Here is a 19,491-nt window from a genome sequence, read left to right on the forward strand (position 1 = left end):
CTGAATTTAATGTCAGTCAGTCAATATAATGAGGCACAGTGCTGACCGCCCAGCTAATGTGTCACAGCGACAATAACAGTAAACAATAATAACAAGAAGTAAATAGTAAACAGTTCAAGTGGTAGTCGTAGTTTCATGATTGTTTACAGTCTTGGTTTCCTTTTCCATGAAAATCAGCCAGTTTGAACCCGCTGAAGCAGTGGTGGAGTGGAAACCGAGTCTCGTCCTGCTGCAGTGGAGCCACCGGCCGCCCACTGAGCGCGCTCAGAACTCCACAGGCCATAAACAGGAAGTGGGCACAGGAACAGGAAGTGGGCGTCTCCTCGTTGGCAGAAATGTTTCAGACACAAACTCACCGCAAAAAACAAAACGTCACACAAACAGCTGAAACACGACTCTGCAACCTGAGGAGGCCGCACGGCATCACTCCGCCAACTGTTGACACACACACACACACACACACACACACACACACACACACACACACACACACACATTGTTTAAATAAGAAGCGTCACGCACTGATAAACACACATTTTCATCAGGACACGCTCACCATGGCCGCCTTGGTGGTCTGCTCACGGGTTCGAATCCGCAGCTTGTTGACGGTCGTCTCGGCGATGTCGGCTCGCTCCTCGGCGTCGTCCAGCTCGTGCTGCACTTTGCGGAAACGTACAGTGTTGGAGGTCACCTGCTCCTCCTGGTGGACGAGGAGGAGGAGGAAGAGCATTTATTCTAATATCCAGTTAGTTCGTAATCTGTCGGTATATCTCGGTGGGAAAAAAAGTGCTGATTCAGAGTTTGTTTGTGCTGACTCAGCAGTGGCGAGGACTTACGGCGCCCTCGGCTTGTCGCTTGTAGCTCTTCAATTTGGTCTGAAGCTTGTCGATCAGCTCCTGCATCCTCAGCAGCGTCTTCCTGTCCTCCTCCGACTGCACCGCCAGGACACAGGTTAGTGTGTGTGTGTGTGTGTGTGTGTGTGTGTGTGTGTGTGTGTGTGTGTGTGTGTGTGTGTGTGGTCCCACCTGGTAGGTCAGCTCTTTCACTCTCCTTTCATATCGACGCACTCCTTTCTGATACTCCTCACTCCTCTTCTGCTCCACCATCAGCTCCGTCTGCAGCTCTCTCACCTGCACACACACACACACACACACACACACACACACACACACACACACACACACACACACACACACACACACACACACACACACACACACACACACACACACACGTTATAACAGCTCATTACAAGGAAGGTCTTGCGTCTCGCGGGACACTCGTCTCTCACTCTGGTCTCCAGCTTGCTGATGTGCTTCTTCCCTCCTTTCAGAGCCATCTGCTCCGTCTCGTCCAGTTTCACCTGCAGCTCTAAAAAATAAAAGATCATAAAATCCACATAAATTAAAAAGAATCCAGTCAACATCTGGACCTGCTGCAACATCTGTACCATCATCATCATCATCCTCATCTTGGTACCTTTCACTGTGGACTCCATGTTCTTCTTCATCCTCTCCATCATGCCGCTGCTGTCCTGCTCCTTCTTCAGCTCCTCGGCGATCAGAGCCGCCTGTTCAAACAGTCGCATGAAGAACAACATCAAGTTCAAAACTCACCAGAACGCGTCAGAACGTCTTGAAAAAACAAGTTTGAAACTTGTCAACAGTTGTCAAAACCACAACAGCGTATCTGGTTATATCGAGCGCCTGTTTGTCTCTCTTGAGAAGTCAGAGGTCAAAGGTCAGGACTCACGTCGGTGATGGCCTTCTTGGCTTTGTCTTCAGCGCTGCGGCTCTCCTGCATGGCCTCGTCCACCTCTCCGGTCAGCACCGACAGATCCGAGTCCAACTTCCTCTTCTGGCTCAACAGCGCAACGTTCTGCAACACAGCGACCGCCGCCGGTAACGTGGAGCAACATCGAGGGAAAGCACGTAACCATGACGACAGTGTGTTGGTTACCTATCCAACTCACAGGTTGAGCAGGTAACCATGGCGACAGTGTTGTGTTCTGTTGCTTCTGTATAGAACAGGTAACCATGGCAACACTGTTGTTACATGTGTTGAGCAGGTAACCATAACGACAGTGTGTTGGTTGCTTGTGTGTTGGATAGGTAACCATGGCGACTGTGTTGACTTGGACAGGTTACCATGGCGACGGCGTGTTGGCTACCTGTGTGTTGAGGAACTCGACTCTCTCCGCCACCTCCACCAGCTCGTGTTCGGCCATCCTGCGGCCGCGGTCACTCTGCTCCAGGATTACTCGGAGCTCCTCCTCCTCGGCGGTCATCAGCGAGCAGCGGCGGTCCAGCAGGGCGATCTGTTCTCGCAGCTGATTGGACAACTGGACTTTATCCTCCAGGTCCACCTGCTGCTCTTTAACCTGAAGCACAACACAACGTCTCATCGTCCGGAGGATCGGGGTGTGGGAGGGGGAGGGGGAGGGGCTATAACCGGGCCAGGTAAGGCACCTGTGTCTGCAGGTGTCTGATGACCCGTTGGCTCTCCGCCGCCTGCCTGTTGGCGTGACTCAGCTGGATCTCTATCTCGTTCAGATCTGCCTCCATCTTCTTTCTCAGGCGAACGGCTTCACTGCGACTACGAACCTCCGCCTCCAAAGTGGTCTGCATGGCCTCGAGCGAGTGCTGGTGACTCCGCCTGGTGGACAGGACCAGAATTACACAGGAGACAGGCTGGGAGTCCCAAAGCTCCCAGAAGCCATCAGAGCCATTTGCTCATCATTCTTCTCATAAGGCGACCGATGGTTACCTCAGGTTGTCGATCTCTTCGTCCTTCTCGGCGATCTTGCGCTCGATGTTGCTCCTGATCTGCGTCAGCTCCATCTGGAACCTAAGGGTCTTGCTCTCCTCGTGCTCCAGGGAGCCCTGCGCGACGGACGGTCGGTCGGTGAGGTCGCAGCGGAGAGTCAGGACTTCACGGCAGGTCGGCAGCGCTCACTCACCTCCGCATCCTCCAGAGCGGCTCGGATGTCGCTCTTCTCCACGTCCAGCAGCTTCTTCACGCGCTCCAACTCGTGGATGGTCTTCCCCTCCTGGCTGATCTGGTCGGTCAGGTCCAGGATCTCCTCTGGAGGGTCGGTCAAAACCAAACACAGTGTCTCAATCAGCTCGTTTAGAAAGTCCGGAACAATCTGATCACTGCAGTAAAATCGAAGTCAAGTAGTTTTTTTGAGAATACTAGTTTTTAAAGGGGTCATATCATCCAACACTTCTACTTTGTCCCTGTTGGTCCAGGAACCTTGTATTCAAAGTTTATTGATTTTCTTCCATTTGAATATTGGATCATAGGAGCTGCATTCAGAATCTGCTGTGTCGGTGTGAACTGGACTGGCTCCGCCCACACATGCCCATCTTGGGAAGAGGAGGAAGTACATCCTCTCGTGGTGCCATGTGCCAGAGCAGAGCTGCCTGATTGTGTTAGGAATCGAAGGGAGGACCTACCTTGATTGTGATTGGCTAAACCCCCGATGACACTATATAGGGTTTGATTTCTGATTGGCTGGTTGGAGCAACACACTTTTTAAAACCTGAAACAAGCCAGGGAGAGAGAGGACAGACTGTCTTCACTTCTGGGGCGTCAGTCCAGGTGTGGGGACGATTAGTACTGCTGGAAAACCTTTAGCAAGTGAATTAAGCATAATATGAGTCCTTTAAAGTTTTTTGGGGTATTATAGAGCATCTTCCTCCAGAGGAACCTTTCCCCAGCATGATAACGTGACGGACACAGAGCGGATGCAGAACTGATAAAGACGAGCCGATGAGCAGGAGTTGATGAAGAGGAGAAGGAGGTACCCTGCAGGTTCTTGTTCTCCCGCCGGACCGTCTCCAGGTGGTCCAGAGCTTCCTCGTAGCTGTTCTTCAGTTTGAAGAGTTCGGTGCTCAGACTGCGGGATTCTCTCTGCGACAGCTCCAGCTCCGTCTGGCTCTCTTCACACTTCAGCTTCCAGCTGCTCAGCAGCTGCAATGTACACACACACACACACACACACACACACACACACACACACACACACACACACACACACACACACACACACACACACACATATATATTTTCACCTCCTCCACCTTCTAACGTCCAGGTCAGTGTGTCAGCCGCTGCGTCTGACCTACCTGCTCCAGGCTGCGTTGCTTCTTGTCCAGCGCCAGAGCGGCGGCATTGGAGCGCTCCAGCTCCACCGCCAGGTCCTCCATCTCCGTCTGCAGCCGCACTTTGGTCTTCTCCAGGGCGGAGCATTTGGCGTGAGATGCCTCCACTGCCTCTTCCACCATCTGCAGCTTCACCACCAGCTTCTTCCTGCAGGGGGCGACGCCGAGATGCAGGCCGTGACCTCTCAGCACCGATCAGAGAGATTCCTGGCGCACACACACACACACACACACACACACACACACACACACACACACACACACACACACACACACACACACACACACACTCACTTTGCGTCCTCCAGCTCCTCGATCCTCAGCACGGCGTCTGTCTCGTACTTGGCCCTCCACTGCACCACCTGGCTGGTGGTGTTGGACAGTGCCCTCTGCAGCTCCGCTTTGGCCTCCTGCTCCTCCTCCAGCTGCTCCCGGAGGAGGCTGCAGTCGTGACGAGACGCCTGGACGGCGTGAGCCAGCGCCACACGGGCCTGAAACACAACAAGACAACATGACGGGAGGGAGGGGATGGATGGATGGATGGATGGATGGATGGATGGATGGATGGATGGAGAAGAGGAGTGACCTTGCTCTCCTCCTCCAGCTGCTTCTTCAGACCCTCCACACTCTGACACACTCCCAACTTGGAGCGCTGCAGTTGACTGATGGTGGACTCTCGTTCCTCAAGACGACGGCTGTACTCGGCTGAAAGAGAGAGAGAGAGACAGTGTGTGTGTGTTCGAGTGTGTGTGTGTGTGTGTGTGTGTGTGTGTGTGTGTGTGTGTGTGTGTGTGTGTGTGTGTGTTTTACCAGTGTCTGTGACGGCTCTGGCTTTCTGCGCGTTGACTTCATTCAGCTGTCTCTGCAGTTCTTCAGCTCGGTTCCTGTTCTCGTTCAGCTGATCCTCAAACGTCCTGCATATCTTTTCCGTGGCTCCCTACACACACACACACACACACACACACACACACACACACACACACACACACACACACACACACACACACACACACACACACCCACACACACACACAAAAACGCTTAAAACGATGTAGTTTTCCTGTTGGGCCACTAGTAGGTGCTGTTGTTTGTTTTTGTAATGAAACCACACACACACACATAGCAGAGAACAAACCGCCAAAAATAACTAACATAGAGCGTAGACTGACTTTTTGACGGCCGAGTTGGATTGTTATGATGGTGACTGTCAAAATAAAACTACCAAGAATATTGACTGGGAGTCGTGACACCACGGAGGTCGCCATGTTTGTTATTGTATATCTACTGAGCATGTGCAGAAGAATTGTTTACTCTGGCCGTGTTGTGCAGCAGCAGCATCTCAGAAAAGTCTTGTTTTCCACGGCAGCACCTTTTTGTTTTTTGCTCCAGTGACTTCCTCACTTTATGTTTTGTTCTCTTGCATTTTATTTAAAATGATCTTGTTTTAATGTTTTCTTTCACTAAAGTTACATCACCTGTCAGTTAATGCCTTTTTCAAACTATATATTTTAGTGTGTAATACTATCTTTTAAATGACTTTCTTCTGTCATGGATGAAGCATTTTTTTTTTTTATGTCTTGTTGCCATGGTAACGGCGGCGGCACCTTGGCCCGGGACAGCTGCTCCACGTTACACGCCAGGTCGTCAGCCTCCAGCCTGAACTCGGCCTTCTCCTTCTCCAGCTTCTGCTTGGCTCTGTGCAGCGCGTCGATCTGCTCGCCCAGCTCCGCCACCGTGTCCGAGTGCTTCTTCCTCAGAGACGCCGCCGTGGCCTCGTGGTGGAGCCCCGCCTCCTCCAGCTCCCGCCGCATCTTCAGGAAGTCGGCCTCTCGCTTCCTGCTCCAGATGGAGGCAGGGTGTTCAGGAAGTCCTTCCCTACGTTCAGTGACTGATCTATCAGTAACGTCCGCAGTACTCGCGCTCACCTGTTGAGGGCGATCTGAGCGGCCGACGCTCCTCCGGCCTCCTCCAGCTTCTCGCCCAGCTCCTCCAGCTCCCGGGCGATGTCGTTCCTCTGACGCTCCGTTTTGGAGCGCCACGCCCGCTCCGCCTCCAGCGCCTCCTCCAGCTCCTCGATCCTGGTCTGAGGAGCAGAAGGAGGAGCATGAGGAGGAGGAGGAGCAGGAGGAGGAGGAAGTTGATCAGGAGGGATGAAGACTCACCTGAAGCTCTTTGATCTTCTTTTGAAGTTGAGCCAACAAACTCTGTTCGTCCTCCAGTTTGGACTGAAACTGACACAACTCGAAGTCTTTCCTACACACACACACACACACACACACACACACACACACACACACACAGTGAGCGCCCCCCCTCAGTAAGCTCCTCCCTCTCTAGCTCCCCCTGCAGGAGATCTCGTACTTCTTCAGTCGGTCCTCCAGCTCGTCCTTCTGGTTCTCCAGGTCTCTCACAGAGTCCATGGAAAGCTTCAGGTCTCCCTCCAGCTTACGCTTGGCTCGTTCCATCTCCACCCGCACCTTCTTCTCCTGCTCCAGAGAGCCTTCCACCTGCAGGGGGCGCCACACAGCAGGAGGTTCGTACCGACATAACGCTTCTCTGAACAGTTCCCCTTTTGTTGTCTGTAGTTTCTTCGTTTACACGACAATGTTTCAAGTGAAACCGCATCATCTTCGCGTTTTCGTTTCAGAAAGGTTTTGTGTTTACACGGCAGAAATAATGTAGTTTTCATGTTGGTCCACTAGTGGGTGCTGTTTCTTGTTTTTGTCATGAACACATGAGCAGAGAACAAAATGCTCTAAACATTAACAACGAGAATACACGGACATTCTAGTGGACAGACGATGAAGTTGCTACAACGGGTGACCGAACTATAAAACTACCATTGTTGTTATGGTCCATCTACTGAGCATGTGCAGAAGAAATTTTAATACGGCTGTTGCGTGCATGCGCAGTAGCAACGTTTCAGAAAAGTTGTGTTTTCCCTCATTCCCACAGAAACGAAGTCAGCGTGTTTCCAAAAGCTCCACCTAGGGAACTTTTTTCAAAAAGTTCCATTTTCAGTGGCTCCAAAGCACCGTTGTCATGGAAACGGGCCGCCAAAACGCGATGAAAGTTTTGTGTCGTGTAAATGAGTAAGTTCTCCACCGAGGACGTGTAAATTTTACTATTTTTGTAGTAGATTTTACTCTACTAAAGCTTTCTGTGTAGGTCACATTTTTTTTTTGCCCTGCATGCAGACTGCCAGGCTCACAGTGCGTCGTTAGCTTTGATTCTATCAGCAGGACAGGACGTGAGCCTGCCAGTCCAAACTGAGGGCAGAGATGTCTACAGGCGCTACCTTCACCTGTCAAGCGATGTGTTTGGAGTCCGAGGAGTACTTACATCATCCACCTGCTGCTCCAGGCGGGTCTTGGCCTTGGCGAGCATGTTGACCTTGTCCTCCTGCGCCTGAAGGTCGCTGAGCGCCTGCTGATGAGCCTCCTGCAGCGCGGCTTTCTCTCGCGTCAGGGCGGCGATAGATTCGTCGAGGACACTCATCTCCCGCGTCAGATTCTTCACCTGATGGACAAAAAGACGAATAGCCTGGAAACCCCCCCACGGCTCCACCGCACGGCTCCACCCCCTGAACCATCCGGTCTACTACCCACCTTGTTCTCCACGCCATGCCGCTCCTTCTCCACCTTGGCCAGCGTGATCTCCAGGTCGTCCACGTCCTTCTTGAGCGCCACCACCTCGTCCTCCAGCTGCCGCTTCTTGGAGGTGAGTGTGGCGCTCAGGTCCTCCTCGTCCTCCAGCCGCTCCTGGGTCTCCTTCAGCTTGGACTCCAGGGAGATCTTGGACTGGATCAGCTGGTTGCAGCGATCCTCGGCATCCGCCAGGTTGTCCTGCTCCTGCAGGTCAAACGGCAGAAGTTGCTTCAGACATCCTGGACATGACGTCACACAGCCATCAGCCACAACATGAGGATAAAGCAGCAGGACTTGCTGCACTGCTCCTTTAAATGTGACTTACAGCTTGGAGCTGCAGAGCCAGGTCGTTCTTCTCCTGAACCAGAACCACCTGCCGCTCCTCGGCCTCCCGCCGCTTCACCTCAGACCTGTACACAGGAATCTCGGTGAGAATCCGACCTCGGACGTCTGTGCCGGGCGCAGACGCACCACACGCACCTGTCAAAGGCCTCCTTCAGTTTGGCGAAGTCCTCCTTGAGGGCGGCGAGCTCCTTCTCCACCTGAGCGCTCCTCAGCAGGGGGCGGAGCTTGTAGAAGAGCCTCATCCAGGGCCACGTCCGCACCGTGAAGTAGGCCCGCAGGTTGAACTGGATCAGGATCACGGCCTCCCTGTGAGGGCGACACATTCACACCTGTCTGAACTGCAGGAGGTGCAACACAAAGGTCAGGAACTCAGGGTGGAGGAGGAGCAGGGAGGAGGTTCAGAGAGGAGGTGGAAGAGGTTCAGGGAGGAGTTAAACCGAGGAGGTGGAGGAGGTTCATTGAAGAGAGACTGAGGAGGTGGAAGAGGTTCATTGAAGAGAGACTGAGGAGGTGGAAGAGGTTCAAGGTGGAGTTAAACCAAGGAGGTAGAGGAGGTTCAGGGGTGAGGTGGAGGAGGTGGAGTAAAACTGGGGAGGTTCAGGGAGGAGATGGAGGAGGTTCACAGGGGAAGTGGAGGAGGTTCAGGGAGGAGGTGAGGAGGTTCAGGGTTGAGTTAAACTGAGGAGGTTCAGGGGGGAGGTGGAGGAGGTTCTGACCTGCGAGTCAGCATCTTCTCTCTCTCCATCCTCATCAGCTTCCCGCGGCACATGGCCTGAACCGTGGTGAGAATCTGAGACAGACGCTCGTCCCTCATGTCCTCCAGGAGGCCCAGAAGCCCTGCCTTGAAGAAGACCTGCAGGAGGAGCAGGAGGAGCAGGCAGCTGTTTAATGATGATTGACAACACACATCCCGTTGTGTGTGTTTCCGTTACCTTTGTGTGTCCAAACTTGTACTGAGTGTGATCAATCTCCAGAGACCCCAGCAGCTTCTCCACGGCCTTCTTACTGTCCACGAAGGAGTCCTCTGGGATGGCGCTGGGGTTCAGGATACGGTACCTGAGGAGAGCAGGAGCAGGCACCTCCTTACAGAGCGACTGTGTAGAGTGGAGGTGCAGGGTGAGCCAGGGGGGGGGCAGAGCCAGACTCACCGCTGTTTGAACTCGGCGTAGAGGATCCGGTTGGGGAAACCTTTTCTGCAGATCCTGATTCCCTCCAGGACGCCATTACAGCGCAGCTGGTGGAGGACCAGGAACGGGTCCATGAGGCCTGCAGGAGGGACGCCGGTTTTTATTCTCAATACTGCTTTTATACAACACCAGGACGTCTTTCTGACTGCAGTAGAACCGTGACGGACAAAGTCTTCCAGCGAGTTTATCTTCAGACACTCCAAGAGTTTTCTTGCAAACCTTTTGGATCTGATCCCAAAACACTTTTTCAAGCCTCTTATTGACTCTTTATGAATCGTCGTCTTTGGACAGGAACCTTTTTCCATGGATGTCAAAGCTGCAGAAATCTCCAGAAAAAAAGTCATTTTGATCCTAAAGTCTTCGATATCGACAGACCAGTGTCCAGTTGACTAGATTTTGAGCAAAGTTTTAGAGAAACTTGTGTTTATTCATTTGAATATGAAGCAGATTACAAGGACAGCCTTGATTAAGATCATAAATAATCTCAGATACAGTTTGGACTTTTATGAAATATCAGTCCTGGTGTTTCTGGATCTATGTGCAGCCTTTAGTTCAGTAGACCTGGTAGACTTCTTGGCTCTGCCTTCAAATGGTTCAGTTTTCAATCTCTCAGAAGCCAATGAAAAACCTGCGGTGTGCCTCAAGGCTCAACCTTGGGCCCCCTGGTTTTTATTTATCTTATCAATGCTCCCGTTGGGGAATCATCAGGAGACATCGCATCAACATTCACAGTTATGCTGATGACACCTGGCTGTATATTTTCTGATGACACAGGGTCAGTTGTTCTGGTTACTGTGAGGATTTCCGATTAATACGTACATATCAATGCTGCACGCTGACGTTAGTGTCACAGAACAGTCGGTGGGTCTTACCTGGGTTCTTGGTCTCATTCGGGATGATGCAGCGGACAAAGTGAGGCTGGGTGCTGCGCAGGTTTGCCATTAGTTTGTTCAGATTTTCCTGGAATTAAATGCACACATACTGTTAGAGTGAGTGTGTAACGCAACAGGTCGCCCGTACAGAGTGGTACAGGCAACATGCATAAAAACCATAGTGAAGGTACTTTACATTTACTTTGGGTCTGTGTTTTTAGACATTTCTTCTAAAAAAAAAGTCTTGTTTTGCATCAAATAAAAATGACTGATTATTTTTTTCATTTTCCTCTTTTGACATATTTTAATTTATAAAAAAAATACCGGGTACTAAACTGACTTGATGAAATTGCGAGGATTATGTCAACATTTGTGAGAATAAATGTTTAATGTGTGTTGCAGTTAGCATGAGGTGTTCCACAGGGTTTGATTCTTGGACCACTATAGTTTTTAAAGCAGCTGTCATGGTTGATCACTCACTTTGTGAAGCTGTGACACCGTTTGAAAACAAGGGGATTTCTTCCTCCTGTGTTTGGTCTGAGACTTCGGGTCGGATGCTGAAACGGCAAAACAAAGATGGTCAGCACACACACACACACACACACACACACACACACACACACACACACACACACACACACACACACACACACACACACACACACACACACACACACACACACACACACACACACACACACGCACACACACAAACACACACCCATTTCGGAGCTGATGTAGTTGTCGAAGAGTCCAGCCATCAGCTTGTTGGAGGACTTCTGGAAGAGCGTCACCACCGTCTCGTTCAGGGGATCTCTGTTCTTGTCGAGCCAGCCGATGATGTTGTACGGCACCTGAAAGCATCGCATGATTTGTTGGCTTCAGACTCCTCCCCCACCGTCACACTATGCTGATTACTAATATTGCAGGATGGCGAGTGTGAATCTAATGGCTCAGAAGTGACGAGGGTGTTCCTCAGGGATTCCTCGTGAGACCACTGTTGTTCAGACATAACGGAAATCTTTGGATGACCGCCACAGATAATTAGATTAGTGTTGAAAATATATTTAATAAGTTGACATTAGTCGAATTGATGAGGAATTAAAGATATTTTAGAGGTCAAGATCAACAGCCTCTAGTGATAAAGTGAAGATGGATGCAGGTATAAAACATAACATGTTTCAAACATTCACAGTGTTTGTATAAGATTAATACTAGGGCTGGGCGATTTGGCCTAAAAAAAAACAAAAAACTAAGAAAAAGATTTTTTTAAAGAAAAATTTGAGTTTCGATTCGAATTTGCAAAATAGAAATGATTTTATTATTTATTGCAAATTCGACAAATCGATTAAATAAATTTTTTTTGCCCAGCCCTAGTAAATACACATCTGGACAATACTGAAAACATATATTGGTTCTTATCTGTGTATTATTTTCAATTTTTTATTTAGTCATTGGCTATACTGTACCTCCATTCAAGAGTTATAAAGCAGCTGTTACTCACCACTCCGGCGTAGTGCACCACCTCAAAGTGCGTCTCATATTTGCGCTTCTTGTCGAGCCGCGGCCGCTGGAAGTTGGGTGACTTCCCCAGGTGGTTGTCGTAGAGTTTGGTCTTGAAGCTCTGGTCTGTGGCCTTGGGAAACATGCACTCCTCCTCCATGATGGACAGGATTCCCATCGGCTGGACACACAGACACACGTCAGCGTGGGAACCCTCCTCTGCTCGCGCTCCCGCCCGACTGGACTCACCTTCTCGATGAGGTCGATGCATGCCTGCAGGTCCAGGCCGAAGTCGATGAAGGTCCACTCGATGCCCTCGGTCTTGTACTCCTCCTGCTCCAGGATGAACATGTGGTGGTTGAAGTACTGCTGCAGCTTCTCGTTGGTGAAGTTGATGCAAAGCTGCTCAAAGTTGTTAAACTGCAGGAAGAGACAAGCAGATTGTTTGTCGGGTGTGATTCACGGATTGGACGGTGGTGAGACGGAGCGTGAACCCTGAATGAGACAGATTGTCATGATTACTTCCTGACGTCTCTACGAAAAAAAAGCTGATGTTAGGTGGACGTGTCCATTCTTCCTCGTCCTTACCTCAAAGATCTCGAAACCGGCGATGTCGAGGACTCCGATGAAGTACTGCCGAGGCAGAGCGGTGTACAGCGACAGGTTGATCCGGCTCACCAGCCACTTGAACATCCGGTCGTACGTGGCTTTAGCCAGAGCCGCCACAGCAAAGTTCACCTGTACACACACACACACACACACACAGAAACACAGAAACACAACACAACCCGCAAAAATATGGTTTAAAAGGAGGTTGAAAAGACGTCTTAGCCTTCCATCTAAACTACGTCAAAATTTGGCAGAAGAGAGAAAGGTGAAAAGCCGTCTTTTTCAGGTCGTTTAAACAACGTCTCTATTAAGACGTCTGTTTACGTCCCACTGCGCAACAGCGGTCCAAATCACAAGACCTCTGGATGACATGACGCAATGAATCAACATAAACAAGAGTCTTGTTGGTCCAATGGATAAAACTCTTTATGTCATTAAAGAGGTTACGGTTCAATTCCAGGTGGGGTCACAGTTTCTATTGATTTTTCTGCGCATCACGTCATCCAGAGGTCTTCTTTGGACGTTCGTATGACGTCCAAACAGAACATCCATGAAATGTCCAGGAAAGACATACAAAAAACTTTCATTCTGGCTTGCCTTAAGACGTCTTCTGGGGGTATGGAGATGACGTCTTAAAGACGGGCTTTGGACCAAATTTAGCCCAAAAATAGTTGTTGAAATCAGATTCTTATTGGATGGTCCAATAACAATCTGATTCCAACGACTCAGAAAACAGTGTCTAAATCGGGTCGGGTATTTGGTATGAAGGGTTGGTGACGAATAAAGCGTGAGTCGTAGGTTTCTTGATTCCTTTTTTGGTTCGTCGGTTGCGTCGGTCTGCGTGTTGTTTGATCAGTTTGTTGGTTATTTATTCAAATGGTCAAGCGTTCGGCAGGTCTACCTGTTCCACTGTCTGTCCTTTGACAATGTACTCATTGCCCACTTTGACTCTGGGGTTCAGGAGTCCTTTCAGCAGGTCTGAGGAGCTGATTCCCATCAGGTACGCTGCTTTATCCACACCTGCAGACACAGACAGCCCAGACGTGTCAGTGCACAGGTCCAAGAGACGAACGAGACTCAGACGGCGATGGAGTCGTACTCTCTGTGCCGTCGGCCTCCGCCTGCTCTTCCCGCTGACGCTTCTTAAACTTCATGTTCCCAAAGTGCATGATGGCGCCCACGATCTTGTAGCAGCCGTACTTCTCCTCCGGCGTGAAGCCCAGCGTGTCCATGGCGTGCTGGAGACAGAGTGTGGATTACAGATTACAGATGACAGAGTACAAAGGGCAGGAGGGGCATGGTGGCGTGGCTCCTCACGTCGGTGAGCTTCAGCTCGTCACTGTCGTTGATGCTCTCCACCGTGGTGACGCCCTGCGAGCAGAAGTGGTAGTCGTAGGGGTTGGTGGTCACCAGCAACATGTCTGCAAAACACAGTCTGTCAGCTTGAGTCCTCCATTGACTGATCGGAGCCTTCAGCCACTCAGCAGTGGCATCATTTGGGTTTTATTCACTCAGGCGATGATCCAGATGGGCGTGGTTACCTTGCAGCTCCGGCTTGTGATTGGACAGGATCTGGTAGTAGATGTGGTAGCTTCTCTCCTCTGGCTGCTGGAACACCACTCTGGATTTTTCTAGAAGATCTGACGAAAACAGTTTCTGACTGTTTTCTTTGTAGTGTTGTGATGAGTTTCATCTCATCAAAACGCACCGACACAAACAGGCATGAACGATAAAGATCAATTTAACTCACAGATGTCAATGTCGGCCGACGCCAGCCGGCCCGTTGTCCCGAAGTGGATCCTGATGAACTTTCCCTGAAACACACACAGATTTTAGGTTGAGAGGTTTTAAAGTCGTCATATTATCCACTTTTTCACCACTTTCACATGGTATCATTGGTCCAAAAACATTGTATTTAAAGTTTATTGCTTTTCCTCGATTTTCCTCCATTTGAATTTTGGATCATAGGCGCTGCATTTAGAATCTGCTGTGTCTGTGTGAGCTGGACTGGCTCCGCCCACACATGCCCATCTTTTGAAGAGGAGGAAGTACTTCCTCTCGTGGTGCCATGTGCCAGAGCAGAGCTGCCTCATTGTGGGAGGAGTCAAACGGAGGGCCTACCTTAAACCCCCGATGACACTATATAGGGTTTGATTTCTGATTGGCTGGTTGGAGCAACACACAGAGAGGACAGACTGTCTTCATTTCTTCGGCGTCAGTCCAGGTATGGGGACGATTAGTACTGCTGGAAATCCTTTAGGAATCCTTTAGGAGAATTTTGCAAATTGTGACTTCTTAAACTATTTCATAGTATTTTTTTTGTTTCTCCTTTGTTCCTCTTTTATTCCTTGAGTATTTCATACCCCTAATCGATTGAGATTAAGATTTCTAATTGCTTGTTTTAACTTATTTCTTATGCCTTGTGTCTGAATGCTGTTCCATAAACTAATTTTTCTTGCCTTTTTATTTGGAGATCGAAATAAGTTTGAAGTTAAAGTAGACGTCGGTGAACTCACAAAGCGGGACGAGTTGTCGTTGCGGATGGTTTTGGCGTTGCCGAATGCCTCCATGGCGGGATTAGCTTCAATGATCTGATCCTCCAAAGAGCCCTGGGAGAGAGAGAGAGAGAGAGAGAGAGAGAGAGAGAGAGAGAGAGAGAGAGAGAGAGAGAGAGAGAGCGGCTGTAGATACATGACTTTATATAACACATCACTATATCCTGACGCATGGCTGTAAAATCCAACATATTTACTCCTTTCTTGATGTTTTCTCCCAGAGCGGCGACGATGGCGAAGTACTGAATCACCCGCTTGGTGTTGACGGTTTTCCCGGCGCCAGACTCACCGCTGACGGGACACAATGAAACAAACAAACAAACAAACAAACAAACGTTAATCACACAGGTGGAGAAGCAGGCGCACACACACCTGGACTGAGCGTCGCAGCAACATGATGTGTTTTACACGTTCACACGACGTTGAAAGTGCAAACGTATCGTTTTAGCGTTTCAGAATAGTTTGGCGTTTAGAACGCAACGTCCTGAAACGTCTTGAAAAGTTGTGTTTTCAGCGGCTCTAAGCACCGGTGTCGAGTGAACGGAGACCTAAAGGGCAATGACAGTTTTCCATTTTTACCTGAAAATATTAAACGGGCCTTACTGATGTGTAAGTCACTAAAAATGTGCATTTCATTAGTTATTTCTATAAAAAGTAGTTTAGTCACTTAACTGGTTATTGCAAATAAAAAGTCAGTACTAAAGTAGCTGTTGTGTTGCTTGGTGATCAGTTACAGTTACTGGAAGCTAACATTTATCAATGGAGCTCAGCTACTGTAAATATCGGCTAATGCTAATGCTAATTCATGATTGGGTTAGTTCAGTATTAATCTTCCTCAATTCTAAACAGGAGTTTAGTGACATAGAAACAGAGCTGCTTTTCAGAGCTGCTAACAGTGGGCAGGTGAGAAGGAGGCAGCAGCTCTGCAACGATCCACGCAGGTTGTGTCTCGTTGACTTACGTGATGAGCATCGACTGATTCTCTCGATCTGTGAAAGAAAAACACGTTGCAATGATAATGTCAGTGAACACACATCACAGCATCACTAGAATCTGGTTGGGTTTCGGACTTTTTGGTTTGAGACGCTCTGGCCTGAATCGGACACTCACTCTGCAGCAGGTCGGTGTACGCGTTGTCGGCGACGGCGTAGATGTGCGGTGGAGTCTCTGTACGACGCCTCCCCTTGTAGGCGGCGATGACCTCCCGGGAGTAGACCGGCAACCATTTGTAGGGGTTGACGGTGACGCAGAAGAGTCCAGAGTAGGTCTGGAAAAATAAAAGAGAGGCAGAGTGAGAGCGGCCGATGACGGCCGGGAAGCGGGCAGATCTCGAGGTCCTCACGTAGATCATCCAGATGCTGTATCTCCTCCTCATGTTGAAGAACACCGACGCCTCGTTCAGGTGGGTCAGCATGGCCATGTCCTCCATCATGTCAAACTTCGGAGGGTTCATCGGCTGCAGGTCGCTCTCCTTCACGATCAGGAACTGAAAGAGAAACACAGAGCGGAGAGGACCAAGGTGAACCCATCTGGAAGAGACTCCTGAGAGGAAGTGTCAAGTAACAGATTACCAGCCCAGGACTGAACCTTCAGGATTAACTTGGTGACTGACCCGTCCATCCTTGGTCTCCACAGTGGTTTTGTCTTCATTGAGCTCTCTGACCTCCACCTCCACGTACGCCTCCACTTCGTCGGGCATCCACACTCGTTTGGTTCCTGCAGGATTGATCTGACAGTCGACTTGTGTTTGCTGCGACACACTAACACACTCCGGTTCAGTTTCTTTACCAACACATTCTTCAACCTGAACAAATTTAAATCCTCACTGTGACGACCAAGCAATGACTAAAAACAGCAAACTTCTTTGGGCAGTGGCGGCCGAAAGCAGTGATTCCCAACAAAGAAATTGTATAGTCTATTTTATTTTTTTGACCCACTAATCTTTCTCGTTATCCTGACGTGATGCCATTTCTTTTTTCTGTCGCTGCTTTTAATCTAAAATTTTGAAATTAGTAGTTTTGTGACATAAATTAATCAAATGCTGACTCAGCTATTTTTGAAAATTCTTTCACAAAGCCAAACACTTAGTAGTAAAAATTACTACAATCTTAACATAAAACTTCAAAATGCAAGATATAGTGAAAACTCCCCAAAACTTCTTCCATTGCTGTTGCATTCTGGGTGTTTTAACAAACTCACCCTGACAGCGTGGCTTTGAGGCTAATGCTACTTTGCTATCTTTCGCGGCAGCATCACCGATATCTCAGCTGAGGTCTCAGTGTCGGGTTGTGTTGCTACTCTTCAGGAATTTGTTTTAAATAATCAATGTTTCCCTCCTTTCCTCTTTCGACTGCTCGATGGGACTGTTCAATCTGTTATCGGTCAATTCATTCAGACAAGAACTCGGTGACAGGAAGTGAAGCTGTGCTAATGTGATAGCCGCATGCTAACAAGAGCTGAGAGCATTTATTGAACCAGTCAGTTAAGGTTGAACACAGTGTTCATGAGCGTTGATACTTCCTTTCAACTAAAGTCGGAGGTATTTGACTGTGAGTTTTATCTGTGATACCAAAGAGAAAGGATTATAAATGAGACAAGTTACCGTCGAAGGCCTGAGCCTTGGCGGCGAGCTGCTCCAGGTTGGTGAGGCGCAGGAAGCGAGCAGCTTCTCCGAACTCCGCCATGTCCAGGAAACGAGACATCTGCACACACACACACACACACACACACACACAAACACACACACACATTTGGACCATAAGGTGTTTTGGAACTAACTTCAGTGTGTTTATGTTCAGTTCATGTAATTTTATGGTAATTTTTTCCATCTCTATTTATTCTCTGTGTCTCTGTTTGGATCTTTAATCTCCTCGTTTCCATGTGGAACAGAGTAATAATCCTCCAGCCTTCCAGAGAACGACACTCTGCTGCTCCGGTTTGGGTTCGAGGATTGAAGGAGAGAAAAGGATCCGACAGACAGGTTGTGGGGTCGGGATTCAAACCCTGGTTCTGGTAGTGCGGTAGGCAATAAGTTATTACTTACTGGTTCTGGTAAGGGAGGTGTGGGTTCAAACCCTGGTTCTGCAATAGGATAGGGGTTAAAACCCTGGTTCTGGTAGGGGGGTAGGGGTTAAAACCCTGGTTCCCGTATGGGGTAGGGGTTAAACATCCGGTTCTGGTAAGGGGGTATGGGTTAAAAATCTGGTTCCAGTAGGGGGGGTAGGAGTTAAAACCCTGGTTCCGGTAGGGTGGTGGGTAGGGATTCAAACCCTGGTTATGGCAGTGAGGTAGGGATTCAAACCCTGGTTCCAGTAGTGGGGTAGGGGTTACAACCCTGGTTCTGGTAGTGGGGTAGGGATTCTTTCTTCAATTCAAACAAACTGTGAACTTCTTCATCTACAGTGTCAAATTCTGGCAGCCAACTCATGTTACTCATGTGTATTTTCACCTCCTGCTGTTACAGAGTGTGAACAACACTGTTCTTCTTCTTCTTCTTCTCCCTGGTGCAGCAGACCTGAATCTAACGATGATGTCCAACCTCCTAAGAAGAAGCTGCTCATTGCAGCCAGGAAGAAGAAAGCATCCAGGACGTCGCTCCAGAGCAACATTCCTCCAACATCTGGCCTCTGCTGTGACCTCTGACCTCGTCTGACCGAGCAGCCGCCGGGCAGACGAGTCCGCCGAGTGTTTGGGATGTTTGTCAGTTGAATCTATTGGCTGTTTGCTGGCCAGTCCGTCCGTCTCTGTGAGGAAGATAAAAGTTGATCCTTCCCGCAGCGTCTCCATCCTCCGCTCAGCTCTCCGCTTCTTTATTTAGCAGCGAGTGAAGCGCCGACCCACCCGGTCGGCAGTGATGTCACCGTGGAGGCATGGCAGCCATCCCTGCAGCAGGTTCTGTTCGATCCGGAGCTTTACTCCAGCTTCCAGGGAGATCAACAGCTGCTGCAGCCGTAAATATAACCCGGCTCTTTATGGAAGTTCTCCTGATGAGATTCCGAGGGCGAATGGACCCGACCGGCGGTCCGAACGCCTCGACCAATCAGCTGCTGGCGCGGGTCAATACTCACTTCCGGGATTATAGCAAAAAAAACAACTGAAGTGACGACCAGGATCGAGGAAAATATAACGTGAGGTGTTTACTGAACCAGGATTAACGTCAGTGTTTCAACCTGATGGAGTTCAGTTCAGGTCACAGATGCTGGAGGAAGATTTAAAAAAAAAAAAAAAAGGTCCGAGATCCACAATGCCTCTGATGATGAAGGGATGAGTAACGCAGCCGTATTTGTACTTTTGTTTTAGGACATTTTTTTGAATGTCTGTTAATTTGGAAATGTCAGAAATGCTGAAATACGATGTAGTTAACATGCCACACCACCAGTTGGTGCTGTTGGCTGTTTTTGAAATGAAGCCATGCATTCATGTGAACAGAGAACAATATGCTATAGTAGCACCGTGTCAGAAAAGTTGCATTTTCCCCCGTTTACCCGTCGAACAGAAAATTTCCAAAAAGTTGCATTCCAGTGGTTCCAACCACCGTTGTCATGGAAACGGACTCACAATTAAAGTTTTCTGTTTTTTCACTTGAAAAAGTTCTAGGTTATAAAATG

At 49.1% G+C, this 19,491-nt stretch overlaps 1 protein-coding gene across 1 annotated transcript in view; it reads right to left on the reverse strand.

The window, feature by feature from the left end:
* LOC308113049 (myosin-7-like) overlaps positions 1 to 17,586 on the reverse strand; it is a gene marked incomplete at its 5' end in the record, with an annotated part of 18,299 nt that extends 713 nt beyond the window's left edge. Inside the window, 45 exons of the mRNA XM_080468955.1 lie at positions 1 to 435; positions 557 to 700; positions 837 to 932; positions 1,026 to 1,130; positions 1,292 to 1,371; positions 1,480 to 1,570; positions 1,753 to 1,878; positions 2,171 to 2,380; positions 2,469 to 2,655; positions 2,767 to 2,882; positions 2,960 to 3,084; positions 3,810 to 3,975; positions 4,131 to 4,314; positions 4,461 to 4,657; positions 4,753 to 4,871; positions 4,977 to 5,103; positions 5,771 to 6,002; positions 6,092 to 6,249; positions 6,329 to 6,419; positions 6,528 to 6,673; positions 7,509 to 7,685; positions 7,775 to 8,017; positions 8,139 to 8,223; positions 8,294 to 8,464; positions 8,875 to 9,011; positions 9,091 to 9,214; positions 9,307 to 9,424; positions 10,218 to 10,305; positions 10,698 to 10,774; positions 10,939 to 11,071; positions 11,722 to 11,901; positions 11,970 to 12,140; positions 12,309 to 12,458; positions 13,231 to 13,349; positions 13,429 to 13,567; positions 13,647 to 13,750; positions 13,871 to 13,969; positions 14,080 to 14,143; positions 14,846 to 14,938; positions 15,082 to 15,175; positions 15,846 to 15,873; positions 15,995 to 16,151; positions 16,227 to 16,370; positions 16,497 to 16,600; positions 17,487 to 17,586. The exon at positions 1 to 435 is cut by the window's left edge and continues 713 nt beyond it. Of these exons, the coding sequence (XP_080325081.1) occupies positions 424 to 435; positions 557 to 700; positions 837 to 932; positions 1,026 to 1,130; positions 1,292 to 1,371; positions 1,480 to 1,570; positions 1,753 to 1,878; positions 2,171 to 2,380; positions 2,469 to 2,655; positions 2,767 to 2,882; positions 2,960 to 3,084; positions 3,810 to 3,975; positions 4,131 to 4,314; positions 4,461 to 4,657; positions 4,753 to 4,871; positions 4,977 to 5,103; positions 5,771 to 6,002; positions 6,092 to 6,249; positions 6,329 to 6,419; positions 6,528 to 6,673; positions 7,509 to 7,685; positions 7,775 to 8,017; positions 8,139 to 8,223; positions 8,294 to 8,464; positions 8,875 to 9,011; positions 9,091 to 9,214; positions 9,307 to 9,424; positions 10,218 to 10,305; positions 10,698 to 10,774; positions 10,939 to 11,071; positions 11,722 to 11,901; positions 11,970 to 12,140; positions 12,309 to 12,458; positions 13,231 to 13,349; positions 13,429 to 13,567; positions 13,647 to 13,750; positions 13,871 to 13,969; positions 14,080 to 14,143; positions 14,846 to 14,938; positions 15,082 to 15,175; positions 15,846 to 15,873; positions 15,995 to 16,151; positions 16,227 to 16,370; positions 16,497 to 16,600; positions 17,487 to 17,586 (5,811 nt within the window). The 3' untranslated portion in view covers positions 1 to 423. The remainder of the gene's footprint in view (positions 436 to 556; positions 701 to 836; positions 933 to 1,025; positions 1,131 to 1,291; positions 1,372 to 1,479; positions 1,571 to 1,752; positions 1,879 to 2,170; positions 2,381 to 2,468; positions 2,656 to 2,766; positions 2,883 to 2,959; positions 3,085 to 3,809; positions 3,976 to 4,130; positions 4,315 to 4,460; positions 4,658 to 4,752; positions 4,872 to 4,976; positions 5,104 to 5,770; positions 6,003 to 6,091; positions 6,250 to 6,328; positions 6,420 to 6,527; positions 6,674 to 7,508; positions 7,686 to 7,774; positions 8,018 to 8,138; positions 8,224 to 8,293; positions 8,465 to 8,874; positions 9,012 to 9,090; positions 9,215 to 9,306; positions 9,425 to 10,217; positions 10,306 to 10,697; positions 10,775 to 10,938; positions 11,072 to 11,721; positions 11,902 to 11,969; positions 12,141 to 12,308; positions 12,459 to 13,230; positions 13,350 to 13,428; positions 13,568 to 13,646; positions 13,751 to 13,870; positions 13,970 to 14,079; positions 14,144 to 14,845; positions 14,939 to 15,081; positions 15,176 to 15,845; positions 15,874 to 15,994; positions 16,152 to 16,226; positions 16,371 to 16,496; positions 16,601 to 17,486) is intronic.
* Positions 17,587 to 19,491: the final 1,905 nt, after the last annotated feature.

This window comes from Lipophrys pholis, assembly GCF_963383615.2.
Source record: "Lipophrys pholis genome assembly, chromosome: 8".
Lineage (NCBI taxonomy): Eukaryota > Metazoa > Chordata > Actinopteri > Blenniiformes > Blenniidae > Lipophrys > Lipophrys pholis.